Source organism: Emys orbicularis, chromosome 4 (assembly GCF_028017835.1).
Source record: "Emys orbicularis isolate rEmyOrb1 chromosome 4, rEmyOrb1.hap1, whole genome shotgun sequence".
Classification (NCBI taxonomy): Eukaryota; Metazoa; Chordata; order Testudines; family Emydidae; genus Emys; species Emys orbicularis.
The window spans coordinates 86,031,121-86,048,519 of record NC_088686.1 but is presented as its reverse complement, the minus strand read 5'-3'; the positions used below and the strand labels follow the sequence as shown (position 1 = coordinate 86,048,519).

The window sequence follows — 17,399 nt, the reverse complement described above, 5'->3', positions numbered from 1 at the left end:
ACCTAAAATTGTCCTTTTTGAACTTTACTATGTGATGACAAATTATTAACTGATCCTAAATTCCTTGTGCATGTGTAACTCTCATTCAAAGCATTAGCTATTTTACATGAAGGACTGAAGGATCAGATGTATAAAAAAGGTAGAACATAATTCCAACCATTGTTTCTAAACTATCCTAGATTTGTTGGACGTCCAGGAGACTATGTCTACATTTTTCATTCTTTCCGAATGGAAGAGGTAATCGCTATTCATCATTGATCAAGAAAATAACAGTGAATTCACGATCAAATGATTTGGCAAAAATGCTGACTTAATCTCTTTTCTTGGCTTTAGTGTGCCCCTGGTGGTTGCTTAATGGAATTGTGTATCCAGCTTAGTATTATCATGTTGGGCAAACAGCTGATTCAGAATAATCTCTTTGAGATTGGTATCCCGTAAGTAATATAGTTACCTTCATTTTATACCATACGTAAAGTACACTGCATATCAACCTTTTATGATGCAAACATCTGGCTTCTTTTGGTTTATAGTCCTCATGCAAGAAATCTTTACAGCAAGACTATGCCTGCAATATAGCTGTGCCTTTGTACCCCATCGCATTTTCAAACTCCTGGTGTATTTTTGTAACATGCAGACTTCTTTGAAAAGTGTTAAAGACTATTGATTTTATACTCTTTACAGCTGCGTTTGATGTTCAGTATTTGGTTCGGTTGTTACCAGATTTGAATATCAGTGAGTGCTGATCCCTAATTGCTTGTCTTTACCTTTGGCTTTTACACAGTTTTTGTACAGATTATGAAAACTGATGACATAAGGCTTTTTTGTGTCTATTGCGTGAATTTAACTGTCATTCCTGAAGCAGCCAAAGGGGGGGGCATTTTAATGGGGGGAAAAACCTGCTAAGCTGATCATTTTTGTTTCTTCCAGAAAAATGAAGAAATTAATAAGATACATCAAATTAAAGCGACAACGCTCTTTAGATCATGAGGAGCATATGAAAAAAAAACAACGCTATGAAGTGGACTATAACTTGGAGCCTTTTGCTGGGCTTACTCCAGAATACATGGAAATGAGTAAGTGAAGTGGAAAATAATTAAATTTAAACTGTCATGACTATAACTGTGGAGATGGTGAGTTGAGTTCTTTGAACTACCAGATATGATTCATGTTACACTACTTTATAAAAGTGTCCTCCCTGGCAGTAACCGAAACCTTGCTGGCTGCTACGGGTGACTAACTGGTTCATGTGGTATGGCATAATGGCCTGTGTGTATGTATACCACTGTCCTATAGTGGCTAACCTAGAGAAGATAAAAGAGCCCTATAACAACAGCTCAAGTGGAAAAGGGCTGGCTTCTACCTCCCATACCATATGTTTGTGGTAATAGCTGACAGCCATTGTTCCGGATACCTCGATACAGTACTGAAATACCAGATGTTATCTGTTTATCTTTGTTACAGTTTAACACACAGTTTGAAATACACTATATTTATAACACCATGTACATTTGGCTCCAAGAGACAAATTTTGCTCTCAGTTGCACCCCTGTACACCAGCAATAATTCCACTGAAGTTAGTAGAGTTAATTCTGGTTTAAGAGAGCACAAAATTTGGCCCTGTTACCTGAATTCTGGGCTGAATCCTCACAGATACTCCAGTGATCTCACACAGATCACACACAAATTGTTATTAGTAATTAGGGCTGTCGATTAATCACAGTTAACTCACGCGATTAACTCAATTGCACTGTTAAATAATAGAATACCAATTGAAATGTATTAAATATTGTGGATATTTTTCTACATTTTCATATATATTGTATTCTGTGTTGTAATTGAAATCAAAGTGTATATTTTTGCTTACAAATATTTGCACTGTAAAAATGATAAACAAAAGAAATAGTATTTTTCAGTTCACCTCATACAAATACGATAGTGCAGTCTCTTTGTCATGAAAGTGCAACTTACAAATGTAGATATTTTTTGTTACATGACTGCACTTAAAAACAAAACAATGTAAAACTTCAGATCCTACAAGTCCATTCAGTCCTACTTCCTGTTCAGCCAATCGCTAAGACAAACAAGTTTGTTTACATTTCATGGAGATAATGCTGTCCTCTTCTTATTTACAATGTCACCAGAAAGTGAGAACAGGCATTTGCATGGCACTTTTGTAGTTGGCATTGCAAGGTATTTATGTGTCAGATCTGCTAAACATTCGTATGCCCCTTCAAGCTTCGGGCACCATTCCAGAGGACATACTTCCATACTGATGATGCTCATTAAAAAAATAAGCGTTAATTAAATTTCTCACTGAGCGCCTTGGGGGAGAATTGTATGTCCCATGCTTTGTTTTACCCACATGCTGGCATATGTTTCATGTTTATAGGAATCTCGGATGATGACCCAGCACATGTTGTTCATTTTAAGTACACTTTCACTGCAGATTTCACAAAACGCAAAGAAGGTACCAATGTGAGATTTCTAAAGATAGCTACAGCACTTGACCCAATGTTTAAGAATCTGAAGTGCCTTCCAAAATCTGAGAGGGACGAGGTGTGGAGCTTGCTTTCAGAAGTCTTAAAAGAGCAACACTCCAATGCAGAAACTACAGAACCCAAACCAACAAAAAAGAAAATCAACCTTCTGCTGGTGGCATCTGACTCAGATAATAAAAATGAACATGCGTCGGTCTGCTCTGCTTTGGATCGTTATCGAGCAGAATCAGTCATCAGCATGGACGCATGTCTTCTGGAATGGTGGTTGAAGCATGAAGGGACATGTGAATCTTTGCGCATCTGGCACGTAAATCTCTTGCGACGCCAGCTACAACAGTGCCGTGAGAACACCTGTTCTCACTTTCAGGTGACATTGTAAACAAGAAGCAGGCAGCATTATCTCCTGCAAATGTAAACAAACTTGATTGGCTAAACAAGAAGTAGGACTGAATGGACCTGCAGGCTCTAAAATTTTACATTGTTTTATTTTTGAATGCAAGTTTTACTGTACATAATTCTACATTTGTAAGTTCAACTTTCATGATAAAGTGATTGTACTACAGTACTTGTATTAGGTGAATTGAAAAATACTATTTCTTTTGTTTGTTTTTTTTACAGTACAAATACTTGTAATCAAAAATACATTTTAAGTGAGCACTGTACACTTTGTATTCTGTGTTGTAATTGAAATCAGTATATTTGAAAACGTAGAAAACATCCAAAAATATTTAAATAAATGGCATTCTATTATTAACAGTGTGATTAATCACGATTAATTTTTGTAATCGCTTGACAGCCCTATTAGTAATTGATTAATTAGTACTTAATTTAAGCATAGAGTGTCAGCTTATTGCTGTTGACGAAGCAGGGGAAAGGTGGCTGTAATCCACCTTCCCATTCCCCTCATCCTGGAGGATGCTAAGGACTGCTCTGTGTTATGCTGGTTGCTGCAGTCTCATAAGGACCATTCCAGGATTGATTGAAGTGTGGTGCATTCCAGCCCCACTCCCAGCATGACTCCTCCCTGCCTCTGACATGCTTCCTATTCAGATGGGGAGCAGGTGGCCTAAAGCTGGCTAAACCATCTTTGCACCACTCAGGGGATTTAATTATGTCAAAAGAATTCCCAACTGTCCCTTTAGGGCTTCTTCGTGGTTGGTTTGTGCTGCCTGACCCGCACAAAGTATCAGAACAGGGACTTATGGCTCTTTATGCTTGGACGAAGCACCAATTAATCAACTACATATTGAAATTTGTGTGAGGTATAACTCGCAAGTGTCTCTCTGTGGTTAGGGTTTGTAGAAACATTTAGGGGGAAAGCATTAATTTGTTGTAACACACCAAAGCACAGTTCATAAATACAGAGCACTCTCAGTGACACAGTTTCTCTTTTCAGTTATCCAGTTTGGATTTGTAACCTTGTTTGTTGCATCCTTCCCGCTGGCTCCTTTGTTTGCGTTGTTGAACAACATCATTGAAATACGTCTAGATGCAAAGAAATTTGTCACTGAGCTTAGAAGACCAGTTGCAGTCAGAGCAAAAGATATAGGTAAGTAAAATATCTCATGACTAGGCTATTTGGTAATGTTACTCCTTTTTTTATTTATTGATTGATGGCAGGAATTTTTTTATGCTGAGTTGGCTTAATTAACAGGAAGATCTTTATAGTACAATTGAAAACATTAGAGTGTAACTTAGCTGTGAATTGTCATAACTTATCAAAGCTTTACTTTTAAAATATTAAGAGCAGTGTTTTAAATTCAGATTAATATTTTATTAAGTAAGCATAAAACATCTGAGGATCAGGAATGATCAATAAAACAGTGAGATACAGTGCATGGTTTTCCCCATCAATAGTTCTTCCTGGCCATGCAAGTTTTATTGCGGAAACAAAAGCTTCTGCATTTAAAAACTCCAGTTCCTCAGTTGGGCAGGGGAGATGCATAGGGGCAAAGGGGAGCCTGAGTGACTGCTGAAACATGGGGGAGTTATTTCAGCTGCTTGCTTCCTGGCCAGTATGAATTCTGGGACATTGGAGGCTAGACACAGCAGTGGACCTGGCTGAAACCAGGTCCTACAGTTGCATAGAAGCATCATACCAGATCTGCTACCTGAGGGACCTCTTGATGACAGAGAAGATGAGAGATGGATTTGCCCCTGCAAGCTGTTTTCCCTCATTACCAGTTAATTGGATACTGGAAATTCACAAATAGAAAACTCAATGAAAAGAATTATTCAAGTTATAGTGTAAGTCAATATGAGCAAAGAAAATCTACTGTTAATTACCATACAATGTGTTCCCCAGTTCTGGGGCATTTCTAAATGCTCTCCATTGTGCCTAGGTATTGAAGGATACGTGAGGGATTGTCTCTGTGGTCTTTTCCCTTCTTTTTGTCAAGCTTTGCCATCACCAGCACATCCTTTTTTCTGTAGTTCCCTGGCTTCTTCAGCAACTGCTGTGTTTTTGAAATGCTATTGAGATCTTTTAGGAGAATTTCAGATGAATTGAGTTTCTGCCAAGGTTCCACAGGGCCAAAATATCACCTTGTCATGAAGAAAACCACACAAGGCTTGAGACAGAAATCAACCGAAAGAAAGGAGGAGCATGCATAATGAGAGGGGATGTTCTAGCCAATAGAAATCCTTGGCAATCATGGGCAGTGACCAGGGGCCTGCTCCTGCTCCCCACAATGAGCTCTTCACCAAGCACAACTTGTACACAGCCCAAGATTGGCCTTTAAACAGGAGCAGGAGAAGGCCCTATATATGATTCTGTTACAACTCTGTTGGAAAAACAGATGCATTTGTCTACTACCCTAGTTTTTCTGAAACATGAATTAAGTCACTCTTGCTAAATAGAGATATACTAACAATGACCAGATTCAGAATAAATGATGAGAAAGGTGGAGTTGACCGTATGCTTATTCATAGGTGTTAGAACTAGGAGTGCTGGGGGTGCTGCCGCACCATTTGATTTGAAGTGGTTTCCATCATATACATGATTCACAGTTTGATTCAATACCTCTCAGCACCCCCACTATACAATTTGTTCCAGCGCCCCTGTACTTATTAGTTGCTCAGGGTTTATCTTAATTGCATAGGATTTTCTAGGTTACAAGGTGCTAGTCCCTGGAAACTTTATGTATAGTAAACATCATCTTGAGTGTCTAAGGGCTACAGAAGCTCAAGTCCCAGCTGGGGTGCAGTTTTGTCATGACATGTGACCTTATACATCCAGATACCAGAGTCATTGGCACAGATCAAACCTGGGACATTCAGCACCAAAAGCACAGGCCCCTAGTACTTGAGCTAAAGGAGAACTCTTTTAGCTGTGATTAGTAACCAGAAGGTTGTTCCAATCCTGGGGGACAGTCGCTGGTAGGGTGCGTTATCACATACACAAAGTCAGTGTGTTATACCAAGACACCACAGAATGTAAGGAGAGGCTGGGCAGTGGGACTGGGTGATCTTTGTGCATCGTCCTTCCACCCCCCCCCCCCCCCCCAAGGTTGATACTAAGTTAATATGCTGTCAGTATATCTTTTGAACGCACAGCCTCCATACTGCAGAAACCATGCTCAGAGGTTCCCAGATACAGTGAAGTGGGCAGCAAGGAGAAACCTTAGCAGAGTGGCTCCATTGGAACCATGCTGCTAGTGAGGAGGGCAGAGGCAATGCAAAGAAATAAGGCATCCATGTGGAAAGCCCTGGTTTATGACAGATCCCTTAAGATTGGTACTCTCAACAGAGCAATATATTCTGCAAAGGGATCTTCTGTGGAGATTCTAGTTCCCCATGTGTCATTTTTTCCTCCTTCCTACTGAAAATTATTTGGGCCCATTTGATCAAACTTCATGATTTTTTTCCTTATGTATCTGCTACTCTCTTCCATTTTGCAGTAACCTTACCTTCCCTTCCCTTCCCCCACAAAAGAGTGGCTGGCTCAGGTGCTTTTAAAAATGAGGCAGGTGTCTAAATATGGATGTACGGAGTTTCAGTTAACAATGATAAGCTTAACAATCTGAAAGCATTTACCATGTTTGTCTTTCCCATAGGAATCTGGTATAATATCCTCAGAGGTGTAGGAAAACTTGCTGTAATAATAAATGTAAGTAATTCTTTATCAGTAAAATTTGAATGCAATGGGCCTGATTCTCCACTCCATTACACTGGTTTTCTTCTAACTAATCTCCACTGAAATCAGTGGAGTCACATGATTTAAAGCAAGCTAATGGACTAGAGAATCAGGTCCAGGGTTTAGTTTTACATTGTCAAGTGTATCATATATTATTTATGCCTTATAAAAAGTTGCAAAATTAAAAGGTTCAGCACTAAACGCTAATTTGCAATAAAAGCCATAGTAAACATAATCAGTGGTAGCCTTGGCGTCTTTTTTCCAGACTATTTTTACTGCATCTGCTGACCTTAAACTAGCCTTGCTTCCTAATAGTCTAGATATTTTGCAAGTATCTTTCCTTGACCACATTTTTAAACAAACGCTAATTAAAAAAACCTGTCACCCCTCTACACTTATTGGGCCAGATCTTCAGCTGGTGTACGTCAGTTTAGCTTAACTGCATTCAGTTTACACCACCTGGGGATCTGGCTCTTAATGATGTGTTCCTATTAGGAATATGTGATATGATCCCTGTCTTTAGGACTCTGTGTAGCTACGGAAATTAATAAGAATGTTTTCATTCACTTCAATGAATGCCGTCTAGGCCCTTAGGAAAACATGCAAGACTACTTCGATGTGTCATACAATAAGACTGCTTTGGATCATTTGAGTCTTCAGAAAACTTTTAGACTGGGGTTAAAACAATAGAATAGCTCTAACTTTCGTTTACATTTACACATTTTTCTGTGTTTGTGTGTGTGTGTGTGTATATATATATATTACACGTGTTACACAAACAAACACTATTTCATCTCACAGTCCCTTCACACCCAACAAAAGTTAGATCTGTGTCAAAGTTACAAACCAGGTGAAAAGAGGGTCTAGAAACAACAAGAGAGGAGACAATGCTGGACATGTGGCTCATCTTGAATACTGTGCATCTGTGGAGTCTCTGGTTTTCTCTCAGCCTTAAGTTCTAAGGATGTGATTTCCCCTTACATTATCTTATAAATAGATCTGGATGAAATCTTTCAACCAAAACTTTTTTCAGGAAAAAATGCAGATTTGGGTCAACTGAAACATTGTGCAAATTTGTATAGATTTTGTTGAATTGCTTTGGTCCAAAAAAAATAAATAATAATAACCTACAAAAAATTCTGAAAAAGTAAAAATGTTTCATTTCAACATTTCAAATGAAACATTTTGATTCAAAATGACTTTTTTTATTTTGAAATTACCTTGAATTTCATTTTGTACAAATTAAAAAAGAAAGGCCCAAAATGAAGCCGTTTGTTTTGAGTAGAACAAAACATTTTGTGTGACACAAAATGATTTTTTTTTTTTAAACTTTTCTATTCACTAAAAGTTTTGAAAATTTCCATTTTCAGGTCAACCCAAAATTATTGTTTTCTTGCATTTTTAGACTTGACAGAACTAAACAAATCTATTATTTGCACAGCTCTACTTTTAAGCTCCCTCTCTAGCTACTAGACAGTTGTCACTGTGGAGTCTTCTTCTAACTGGAAGGAGAAGATGAGAGGCCACTCAGAGGCCTGTGCCACTCTTGAAGTGGTCTTCAGGATAGCAAAGAGCATATAGCCCATCACCATCCCTCCAAGCAGGTTAGCTCCACCATGCACCTCAGTAACTTGGGAAGTGATTTCTCCACTGAAGACTGATCCAAAACCCATTGAAATCAATAGAAAGACTTCCACTGACTTCAGAGAACTTTGGATCAAGCCCTTATTTCCAAGCAGGGAAGTCTCACAGAGGCAGCACCCAGAATTGCTGGCAGAGCTAGTTCCCAATCAGTCTTCCATTTTGGTGTGCTGCCTTTAATTTCCCCTTTCTCATCTTTCCTGCTTCTCCCCTTTTTCCTTAGAAAATTCTTCCTATTCTCCCACATTCCTCCCTGCAATCTCTCTTCAGGCATTACCCACTGCTGTTCTCCTTACTTTAATCTATCTACTCTCTGTTTTCTATCATAGCATAAGTAAAACTTTTTGTACTGCACATACATGAGCTGCATGCAAATTACAATCTCTTTCATGATAGCGATAAATGAGAAAAGCCAAAGGTATTGAGAACACAACTAAATTGGCTGCCCTTGTATTCTGTGTATCACGCTTATTTATAAAACCTGAGGAGAATAAGAAATTTTAGTGACTGTAAAAAAGCCATCTGGCCCAACATGCTTGCTGTTTTATCTTGATCTAGTTAAAAACCTCCATTAAAATTAACAGATTTTTGCAAAGCAGAGGGCATTTAAAGAGTTGATTCACCATAAGTTATTTGCAGCACATAAAAGTACATCCAGAGCAATCAATCAGAGCTTATACAATCCATCTGGGACCAGTTGTAATTGGAGCAGAGGGAAACAGCACGGTGTTTTGCTTTTTAGCAATGTTGCACAAGTTATTTTGTACAGTCATAGATGTAATATAATTAATACACAACAGAAAAGCACAGTAAAATCTAAGACACCTTTAAGGTTGGAAACATTACTGGTATTTAATAAGAAAAATACCTGCTATTTATTTATTCTAGTCATTTATCTAAGAATAGCAAAAGACCAAAACAAAAAACAAACAAAAAAAAACCCTGCAAAGTCTAAGAAACTCTAGAGTCCAGGTCTGATCATCATTGATCAAGTTGAAGTGATCTTTAGCAGCTTTTGCTACAAGGAGATCTTGTTCCCTTTTTATTGTGATCAACTATTATCTGATATGCAGGGCCAGCTGAAACAAATCTGGGGTCTCCACAAGGTCATTTATTTGGAGCCCCCATCTTCAAGGCCCAAAGCTCAGTCTGCAATCTTCTCTGTCTACCCTAAACACAGAATGTGAGGGCTTGCGATAGGGGTTGGGAGGGAGCTGAAGTGGGAACAGAAAAAGTAGTGTGTCCAGGACCAGTACATGTGTTTGTGGAATTCGAGGAATAGTGGATAGAGGTTTTGTGCTACATAAGGGTGATGGGGACTGAGTAATGAAAAAGGGGACAATGTCTGGATTCCCCAGGGAGCTCAAGTTATTTACATAGAGATCTCAGCCAACATGAAGCTACTTAGAGTTGACACCACGCAGCTCTGGAACTTGAGTAGCAAACATCACATTGATGGGGTTTCCATATCCTTAGCATCCTTTGGGCTGCAGACTTAGACTTATTGTCTGAATCCGCCCACTGCATAACATTTCTTCGACTCATAAGCATTATGTGGGGAAGATACACTTGCGTATATTATCCGCTAAGCATTACCTGAATATTGCATTCATTCTTTACTCTTATGGCTTAGGCATTTGTGATCTCATTCACATCTGACTTCATTCCACGCCTCGTGTACCTGTATATGTACAGTGAGAATGGCACCATGCATGGCTTCGTGAACCATACGCTATCCTCTTTTAATGTCAGCGATTTTCAAGGAGGAACAGCTCCAAATGACCCAATGGAACTTGGCTACGTGGTTCAGATATGCAGGTACTCTCTTGAATGATAGCCATTTTAAATTATTTTCCCTGTTGAATGGAGGTACTAGCTTCTTCATGTGTCTGGTGGGACTCATAGTTACACAGTCACATACCACCTGATTTAGGTCCTGTTGTAGTCTATTGGCAGCTCAGTCTTCTTTATCCTATATAGAGAGCAGTTACCATTGAAATCTTTGCATATAGGTAAAGTTACCACAGCACTTGCAGCATATGCATTGCTTAGTTTGAAAAAATGAGCTTACCATGTAAATGTTAAATACTTGCCAGGGCATTTGCAAAGTGTTTATTGCTGACTAAGTATTTATCAACTATTTGTGTTAGAGGAGGGAGAAAAAAAAACCCCAAGCCTCCAACATTGTATGTAACTCCTCTATCCAACTTCAGGATCTAGCATGATTGGTGAGTTTAGGAGTTTATCTCCTCCACGTTTAGAAAGTAATAACCACCATCCTTCAAGCTCAGGATAGGGCAACAACACTTCTTAATCATCCAAAGCTGCTGGTGAATCAGTGCAAAGCACTTTTCTCCTTTGCTTGACCAAAAAGCCTCTGCATCATTTCCAGTCACTACAGAACTAGAGGGAGATACTGGTAATCATATGAGGGTCTTCTAGTTCCAGGATAGTGCCAGTTTACTGAGATAATCTTATGTTTCCATGATTATATTTTTGAGGCTTGTAAAATATCATCACATCATAATGTTGTGCTGTGACATGATGTTTTGATGCCGTCACTTCACAGCATACTGATGCTTTGGGGCAACAAGATGACATTTTGCCAAGATGTCACAATATTGCATCATGATTCAGCTTGGCAGGAATCGATTTAAATAGATAGATATCGGTAAACATCGATTTCAACTGCCGCATCGAAATAGACGGGGGGGAAAATATCCATTGGTTACAAATGGTGCAAGCGCAGCCTTCCCCGTGCACCTTGTGTCTGCAAAGATTGGATGTCTCTGGCTCTGCAACAGTGCAGAGAGCCATCTGCAGCCTTGCTGTCACAGAAGTGAGGGAATGGGGCCATGGCAGAGAAGCTGCAGAGAGTCTATGTGGCTATGGGGCCAGTGATGCTGGATCCCTTCAGCACAAAGTGCAAGGAAGGCTATGGTCCTGGTGGGGCGGGGCAGAGCAGAGACCCCCGCTCCACCAAGGCCGCAAGGAGGAGGACAAGCCTCTGGCCACCAGGAGGCCACCCTGCTGTTGAATGCCTCCTGCTTGGGGATGGAGCCATTCAGCAGCAAGGTGGCCTCCTCTGCGGCCGAGTGCTCGTCTTCATCCTCCTCATTGCAGTCCTGGCTGGGGGGGTCTCTGCTTTGCTGGGCCAGCACTGAAGCCTCCCCTGTACCTTGTTCCCTAATGTCTTGGGCCCTTCAGCCCTTGGGTCCTTGCAGCCCAGCGGTCAGTGCTTGGAATTCCCTGCAATGTCATTGTCAGCACTTTCCCTAACTCCAACCACAACCTTATCTCCCTTAGCTTCCGACAACTTTAAATTGTTTAAAATAATAATAATAATCCATCTTAATCAAAAATGCAAAAAAATTAAAGTTGAAGTCTGCCAACTCTAATCATGATGTACTAATGCAATGACACTGCTTCAAGATCTACCTATCATACTGTCCAGTTGATCCAGTAGTTCAAGCTGACAATAATGGCAACTTTGTCTACACTATGGGCTCAATCCTGCCATCCCTTCTGGTGTGGAATTCCCATTGACTTCAGCACTGACAGAATTAAATCCTTGGTCTTAGGCCTATCTAAAATTCTAATATACATGTAACTAGTGTGATCAAAACAAATGTTACATATTATTCACGTTTTTGAAGGAAAATTCTTGCTGAATATTTCAGCTGGTCAAGAAATCTGGGTCAGCATTGAAATGCATTCTTTGCCTAGGCTAACTTAGATATGCATCAGCTTCAAAATGTTCTCAAAGCCTGCAATTGGGAATCAAAGCCAAGAGCAGCAATGAGGGCAATTCAAACAGCAAAGATAAGGACAAAGATTGGAGACATTACAGGGGAAAAAAATACAGGATTTTGGTCTGTTTCTATTGGAAAATGACAGAAATTGACAAGAGGGGGGAAAAAGGCAGATCATTCAGAGTTTCTTAATTTACACTATTTACAACTATCGACGAAATCAAAAGTTACTGTTAAGATGCCTATTAAAATTAAAAATCACTTTTACTGTGACATGAAAGTGAAAACCAACTAGAATCAGCAAAGTTATCTACTCTTGCCTACCTTTCCTTTCCTCTGTATCCCTGAGGTGATCTCTCTGGAGGGAGGAAATACCAGTTTGATTGAAATGTTTTCAGTGTAGAATTATGACTAGAAGGGAAGAGTAGCCTTCATGACCCAATCCACAGCACTGTAGTTTCTTCTCTCCTTTCCCCACAAGTCCCATTCCATCTTTTCTCTCACACTCCCTTTCTTCTTGTAAAATCACATTTCAGAATATGGAGATATAATTCCTGGATACATATATAATAGAATGGTGCTCATTTAAATTCTTCCATTTTTTGGTCAGGATACTTTTTAAAAACAAAATAAAATTGCTGTTGATACATCAGATTCATAGAATATATAAGCCAGTGCTATGGTGAAATTCTTCTTTCATATCCACTCAGCAAGAGCTTGACTCCAATCTTCTGTTCTTCCTATGTGTGGAAATCTAAATATTGGAGTTCTGATCCACCATATCAATCTGAGATCAGTATTTTGCTCTTATAGCTGCACCTGAAACATAAAATACCTCCCAAACTTGGAAGAAGTTGAGATTGTGATCTGAATTTTGCAGTTCAGCCCCTCTTTACTCTGAGTTTATATTGTTCATACTGATCAGAAAGCATAAACATTTAAGAGTCGTCATCTTCTAATCCACATAAAATTTCAAGGCTGTGTTAGTTTTGTCTTGTTTGGATGGATTTTTACACAGCCTTTCTGTAAGAGGGATTTGTATCAAGAAGGTCTGAATTAGTGTTTAATGCATATTCCGTACTAAATCCTAATTGTGCGAACATTTTTTAAAACAACATCCTTGATTTATTATGTCTTGTTTTACAGATACAAAGATTACCGAGAACCCCCATGGTCTGAAAACAAATATGAAATTTCAAAGGACTTCTGGGCTGTCCTAGCAGCAAGATTAGCATTTGTGATAGTTTTTCAGGTACTGTTTGATGTAAATCTTTTCAGACTTAAATCTTTTCAGACTCCTAACAAGGAAAGAGACATCACATACACATACATAAAACTATTCCTTAACTAAATGAGATGAGAGTCCACTGAATATCATTTACCAGTCAGAGGTCCTTCCTGAGGGCACTGATCTTCACAACCTTCTCAAGCATGATGCAAAGCCACAGAACAGCCACAGGATGTATCCTCCACAGGGATACACTGCTCCTTGCACCACATGCAGTGTATATAGACCAGTAGCTTTAATGGGAGGTGAGGCATCACTCAGGTCCCATTTAAATCCTACAAGCAGGGGTTAAGAAAGGATTTAAGAGCAGACTTGGAGTAACCAATGTGCACTCAGTACACTTGCACAGGGCTCCCAACATAGGGGGTGCTCTGCTCACCGGATTTGATGGGTGGCATTGCGATGGGCCAAACTTGAGTGGCGCTGTGACCCCATGTGCCATGTAGAAATGACACTCATTCAAATTTGGCCTGGCTGCCTGCCCGTCTTGTCCTGCGAGCGGGGGGCAGGCAGTGGGAGTGAAGAGAGTCGCTGGGTGGCCAGGATTAGGAGGAGCCTCCCTAGCCCAGGACAGCAGCAGAGTGCTGGGCTGGGACGGGGAGGAATGGGGGTCCCACTGGTGAGCCCCCAGGAAGATCCCAAGGCAGAGGGTGAGGGACTGGGGGTAAGTTGTTGGTGGGCTATTGGGCAAGTGGGAGGGGATTTAGGGCTGTGGGTGAGAGGTGGAGGCAAGTGGGGAATGTTAAGAAGCAGTGGGGCGAATTATGAGGGCTGTTGGGGGACAGTGGGGCATGTTGGGGGGCCAGGATGTGGGGGCTATGGCAACTGGGGCTGTGGTTCTGGGGGCTTCAGTGGGGGGGATGTATGTCAGGGCTGATGGGATACATGGGGGGCTGTCAGGATAAGTGGGGACTGGGGAAGGGTTGTTGGAGTATATATTGGTCGGGAGGTGCATTTGGGGCTCGGTGTGGTAAGTATGTATGGGTTGGGTGTGCTTGCTGAACGGCCCTCTATTCATGTTGTGCAAATCTGGCAGCAGCTGGAGCAAAGCTCGAGCAGTCACAGCATCCCTCAGGTTTGGCCCAGCCACCCCTCTGTCATGACAGCAGATGAGGTGTGGCGGTCACTGGACCTAATTTGAATGTAGGTCCCTGTGGCAGGCCTGGCACCACACCGCCCCTTTGTGGCAGGGGTGGGATGGGGTGTCGGAACCTCACCACTCCCAAGTTCGCCTCTCTGTGGGCGGCCTGATGCGGCCTAATGGCCTCCCTCCACGCAATCACCCCTTGGGAAGGGTAGTGTGCCCTAATGGCCAGAGTCCATATAAATTACTCCTAGCATTGGAGCAGTGCGGCCCAATGGCCAGAGTCCATATAATTTCCCCCCTCGCAGGCGGGGTAGTGTGGCCTAGCAGCCAGAGTCCGGGTAACTTGCCCAAGTGTCAGGGTAGTGTGGCCCAAGGGCCAGAGCCCATATAATCACCCCTCTCAGACAGGGTAGCATGGCCTAGTGGCCAGAGTCCATATGATTCCTGTGGTGTGGGGGGCTGGTGGTGGGACCCGGGCCCGCGCTCTCCACCGGGTCCCGACCCAGGGCCCTGGTAGTGGCAAGTTCCCTTGCCACCAGCTCGGCTGGGATCCGCCCGAAACACGCCGAGCGTCTGTGAGGCTCTAATGCCGTTTTCCTCTAAAGTTCCCCTGGGTCATTTCCTACCATAAACTCTGGGTTCTCTGCTTCGGGTGGTCCTCCGTTCTGTTCCCCTGCTGTGACATACTCCGTCTGGGCATCAGGGTGCATCCCAGCTTGGCTGGCTTCCGGATCCTGGAGCGCAGGCTGTCCTTCCTTGGGAGCTGGCGGCGTGTCTCCTTCCCCTCCGGCCGTCAGCCCAGACTGAGCAGCTCTGCAGGTTTTTATACTTGTTCTCCAGTTGGAGCATGCCCAGCAGAGCCTCAGGGGCACAGCTTCCTCTGCTAGACAGGAAGGGTTAACCCCTGTGGTACCAGTGCGGTGCCGCTCTGCCCCATCACAGTCCCCAATTTCCATAGAACACAGGGCCTCAAAATTATTTAAACCAAGCCTGCTTAAGTGGTACCTAGGCTGCTATGCTAGTCCTGAGTGGATTTCATCTAGAGTCATTTCTGGAGCAGGCCAAAAAATGAATTTCTAGCCATGGGAAACGCCAAGATTTCAAAATTTGATTTCCTCTGAAATTGGGAGGAAAAAGCCAAAATCTCTGCATTTTTTGCTAAATAAAAATATTTCACATAATGGATTACATAAACATCAGAATTGAAATCAAAACTAAACATTTTGACCTTATTGAAATGTTTTGATACTATTCCATCAACATTTTTGACAAAATGGTTATGTTCCCATGAAATGTTCTGTTTTGTCAAATCAGCATTTTGTAACAGTGAACTGTTCCGTCAGAAAATCTCAGCCTACTTAGTCATTTTTCATGCACTGTTAATGTCAAGCATAAACAGCCATATACCAACTACAGTATTTCCCTCTGTCTTCTCATTACTGTATATTTTCTGCATCAGTCAGGGAGACCTATCCCTGCCATTTTCCCCTATGGGAAAGTGATGGTAAAGCTAAATAGCTGACACATGGAACTTTCAACGTACTTGTGATGAAGAGAAAGGCCCAGCCTAGAATATTGTCCCTTCTGAACTACAACAAAAATCTAAATATCTATATATTCTCATTTCATTTGACCTTGCTAACATTTTCTTAAAATCTATTTTTCAGAACTTGGTCATGTTTATGAGTGACTTTGTGGACTGGATTATCCCAGACATTCCCAAGGACATTAGTCAGCAGATTCATAAAGAGAAAGTTCTCATGGTGGAGGTGTTCATGAAAGAAGAACAGGGAAAGCTGCAAATGCTAGAAACCTGGAAAGACAAGGACATGAAAAAAGGTGAAAACTGTAACAACCACAGCCCCAAGCTCTCAAGGAGCCAAAGCGGGAGCATGTCCTCCTGCCATTCATATCACATTGATGTATAGAAGAGGAGGGTATTTTTGTTTTGTTGAGGCATTCCATTGATAAACAAGCCATCACTTAAAGGGCAAGACTTGATTTATGGACAACCAGGTGAATGTTTAAGTATGTGCAACCATTTTGCTCCCATCTTTGTGAGAAGTGCACTTCTTACAAATATGGAAGGCCACATTCTATTGCGGATAGGAATTTTTTTTTAAGTAATGCAGGGAATTTTTATATTTCATAGTTAGATAACACTATGGATGTTAGTGTGTGTTAACAAAATGCTGGTACTTAGAAATGTTCTCTGAGAATCTGACTTTAGCTTATTAAGAAATAACCAAAGTAAATTTCAAATAATAATTTTAAATCTTTTTAGCAGTCCATTCCTGAAAGGCTTCGGGCAGATCTACAAAATATATGCAAAGTCAATTTTACAATGTGCTCTAGCATTTCATATAACAGGAGAAAGGAAACAATATAAACCTTATAAGGCATCTTCAGTTTCAAAAGATGCAGGTCAGCTCCCCTGGCAGACATAATCTGGATTTGAACCTGCAGATCCTAGGCAAACAAAACTCCCATTGCAGTCACTAGGCTATATACACTGAAGCTGGTGCAGGGTAAATTACCCATTGGGAGATTCACCCCATCGACAGGGATGGGAGGAGGAGGGGAGAGAGAATAGCCTTTTTTTTTTTTTTTTTTTTTTTTTAAAGCTGGGACTCCATAGGGACCCTGCTAGCAGTCTGCTGTGCACTAGAGTCTTCCATTTGGGCACTTCCCCACTCAGAAAAATGCGAAGATGAAGTCAGCGCAGAACACGTTAACCTTAACCCCAACTCTGTGCACCACTGACAGCTCTTCACTGACCCAAAAAGCTCATCAGGTGAACGATTCATGTTGATGCAGGTGCTCCAGTGCCCTAGACAGTATTGTGGTCTTGTTATAGTCTACTAAGGGTTCTGAAGCAGTAGCAGCACAGCAGCAGCATAATTTCATAGGATTTCCCAGCAGCCAGAGCACTGTGGAGCATTTTTTAAAGTGTCCTGAATTAATGAGCACATGTATAGCTACAGTAATTTACACTGCC

General features: G+C 41.2%; 1 protein-coding gene across 6 annotated transcripts in view; it reads left to right on the top strand.

Moving 5' to 3' along the window:
- Window positions 1–16,329, top strand: part of ANO1 (anoctamin 1) — a 115,224-nt gene extending 98,895 nt beyond the window's left edge. For all 6 annotated transcript variants that reach the window (XM_065402743.1, XM_065402742.1, XM_065402747.1 and 3 more), the window contains 8 exons: window positions 180–237; window positions 334–434; window positions 928–1,073; window positions 3,895–4,047; window positions 6,554–6,606; window positions 9,908–10,092; window positions 13,173–13,278; window positions 16,069–16,329. In XM_065402743.1, coding sequence (XP_065258815.1) covers window positions 180–237; window positions 334–434; window positions 928–1,073; window positions 3,895–4,047; window positions 6,554–6,606; window positions 9,908–10,092; window positions 13,173–13,278; window positions 16,069–16,329 — 1,063 coding nt within the window. The remainder of the gene's footprint in view (window positions 1–179; window positions 238–333; window positions 435–927; window positions 1,074–3,894; window positions 4,048–6,553; window positions 6,607–9,907; window positions 10,093–13,172; window positions 13,279–16,068) is intronic.
- The last annotated feature ends 1,070 nt before the right edge of the window (window positions 16,330–17,399 follow it).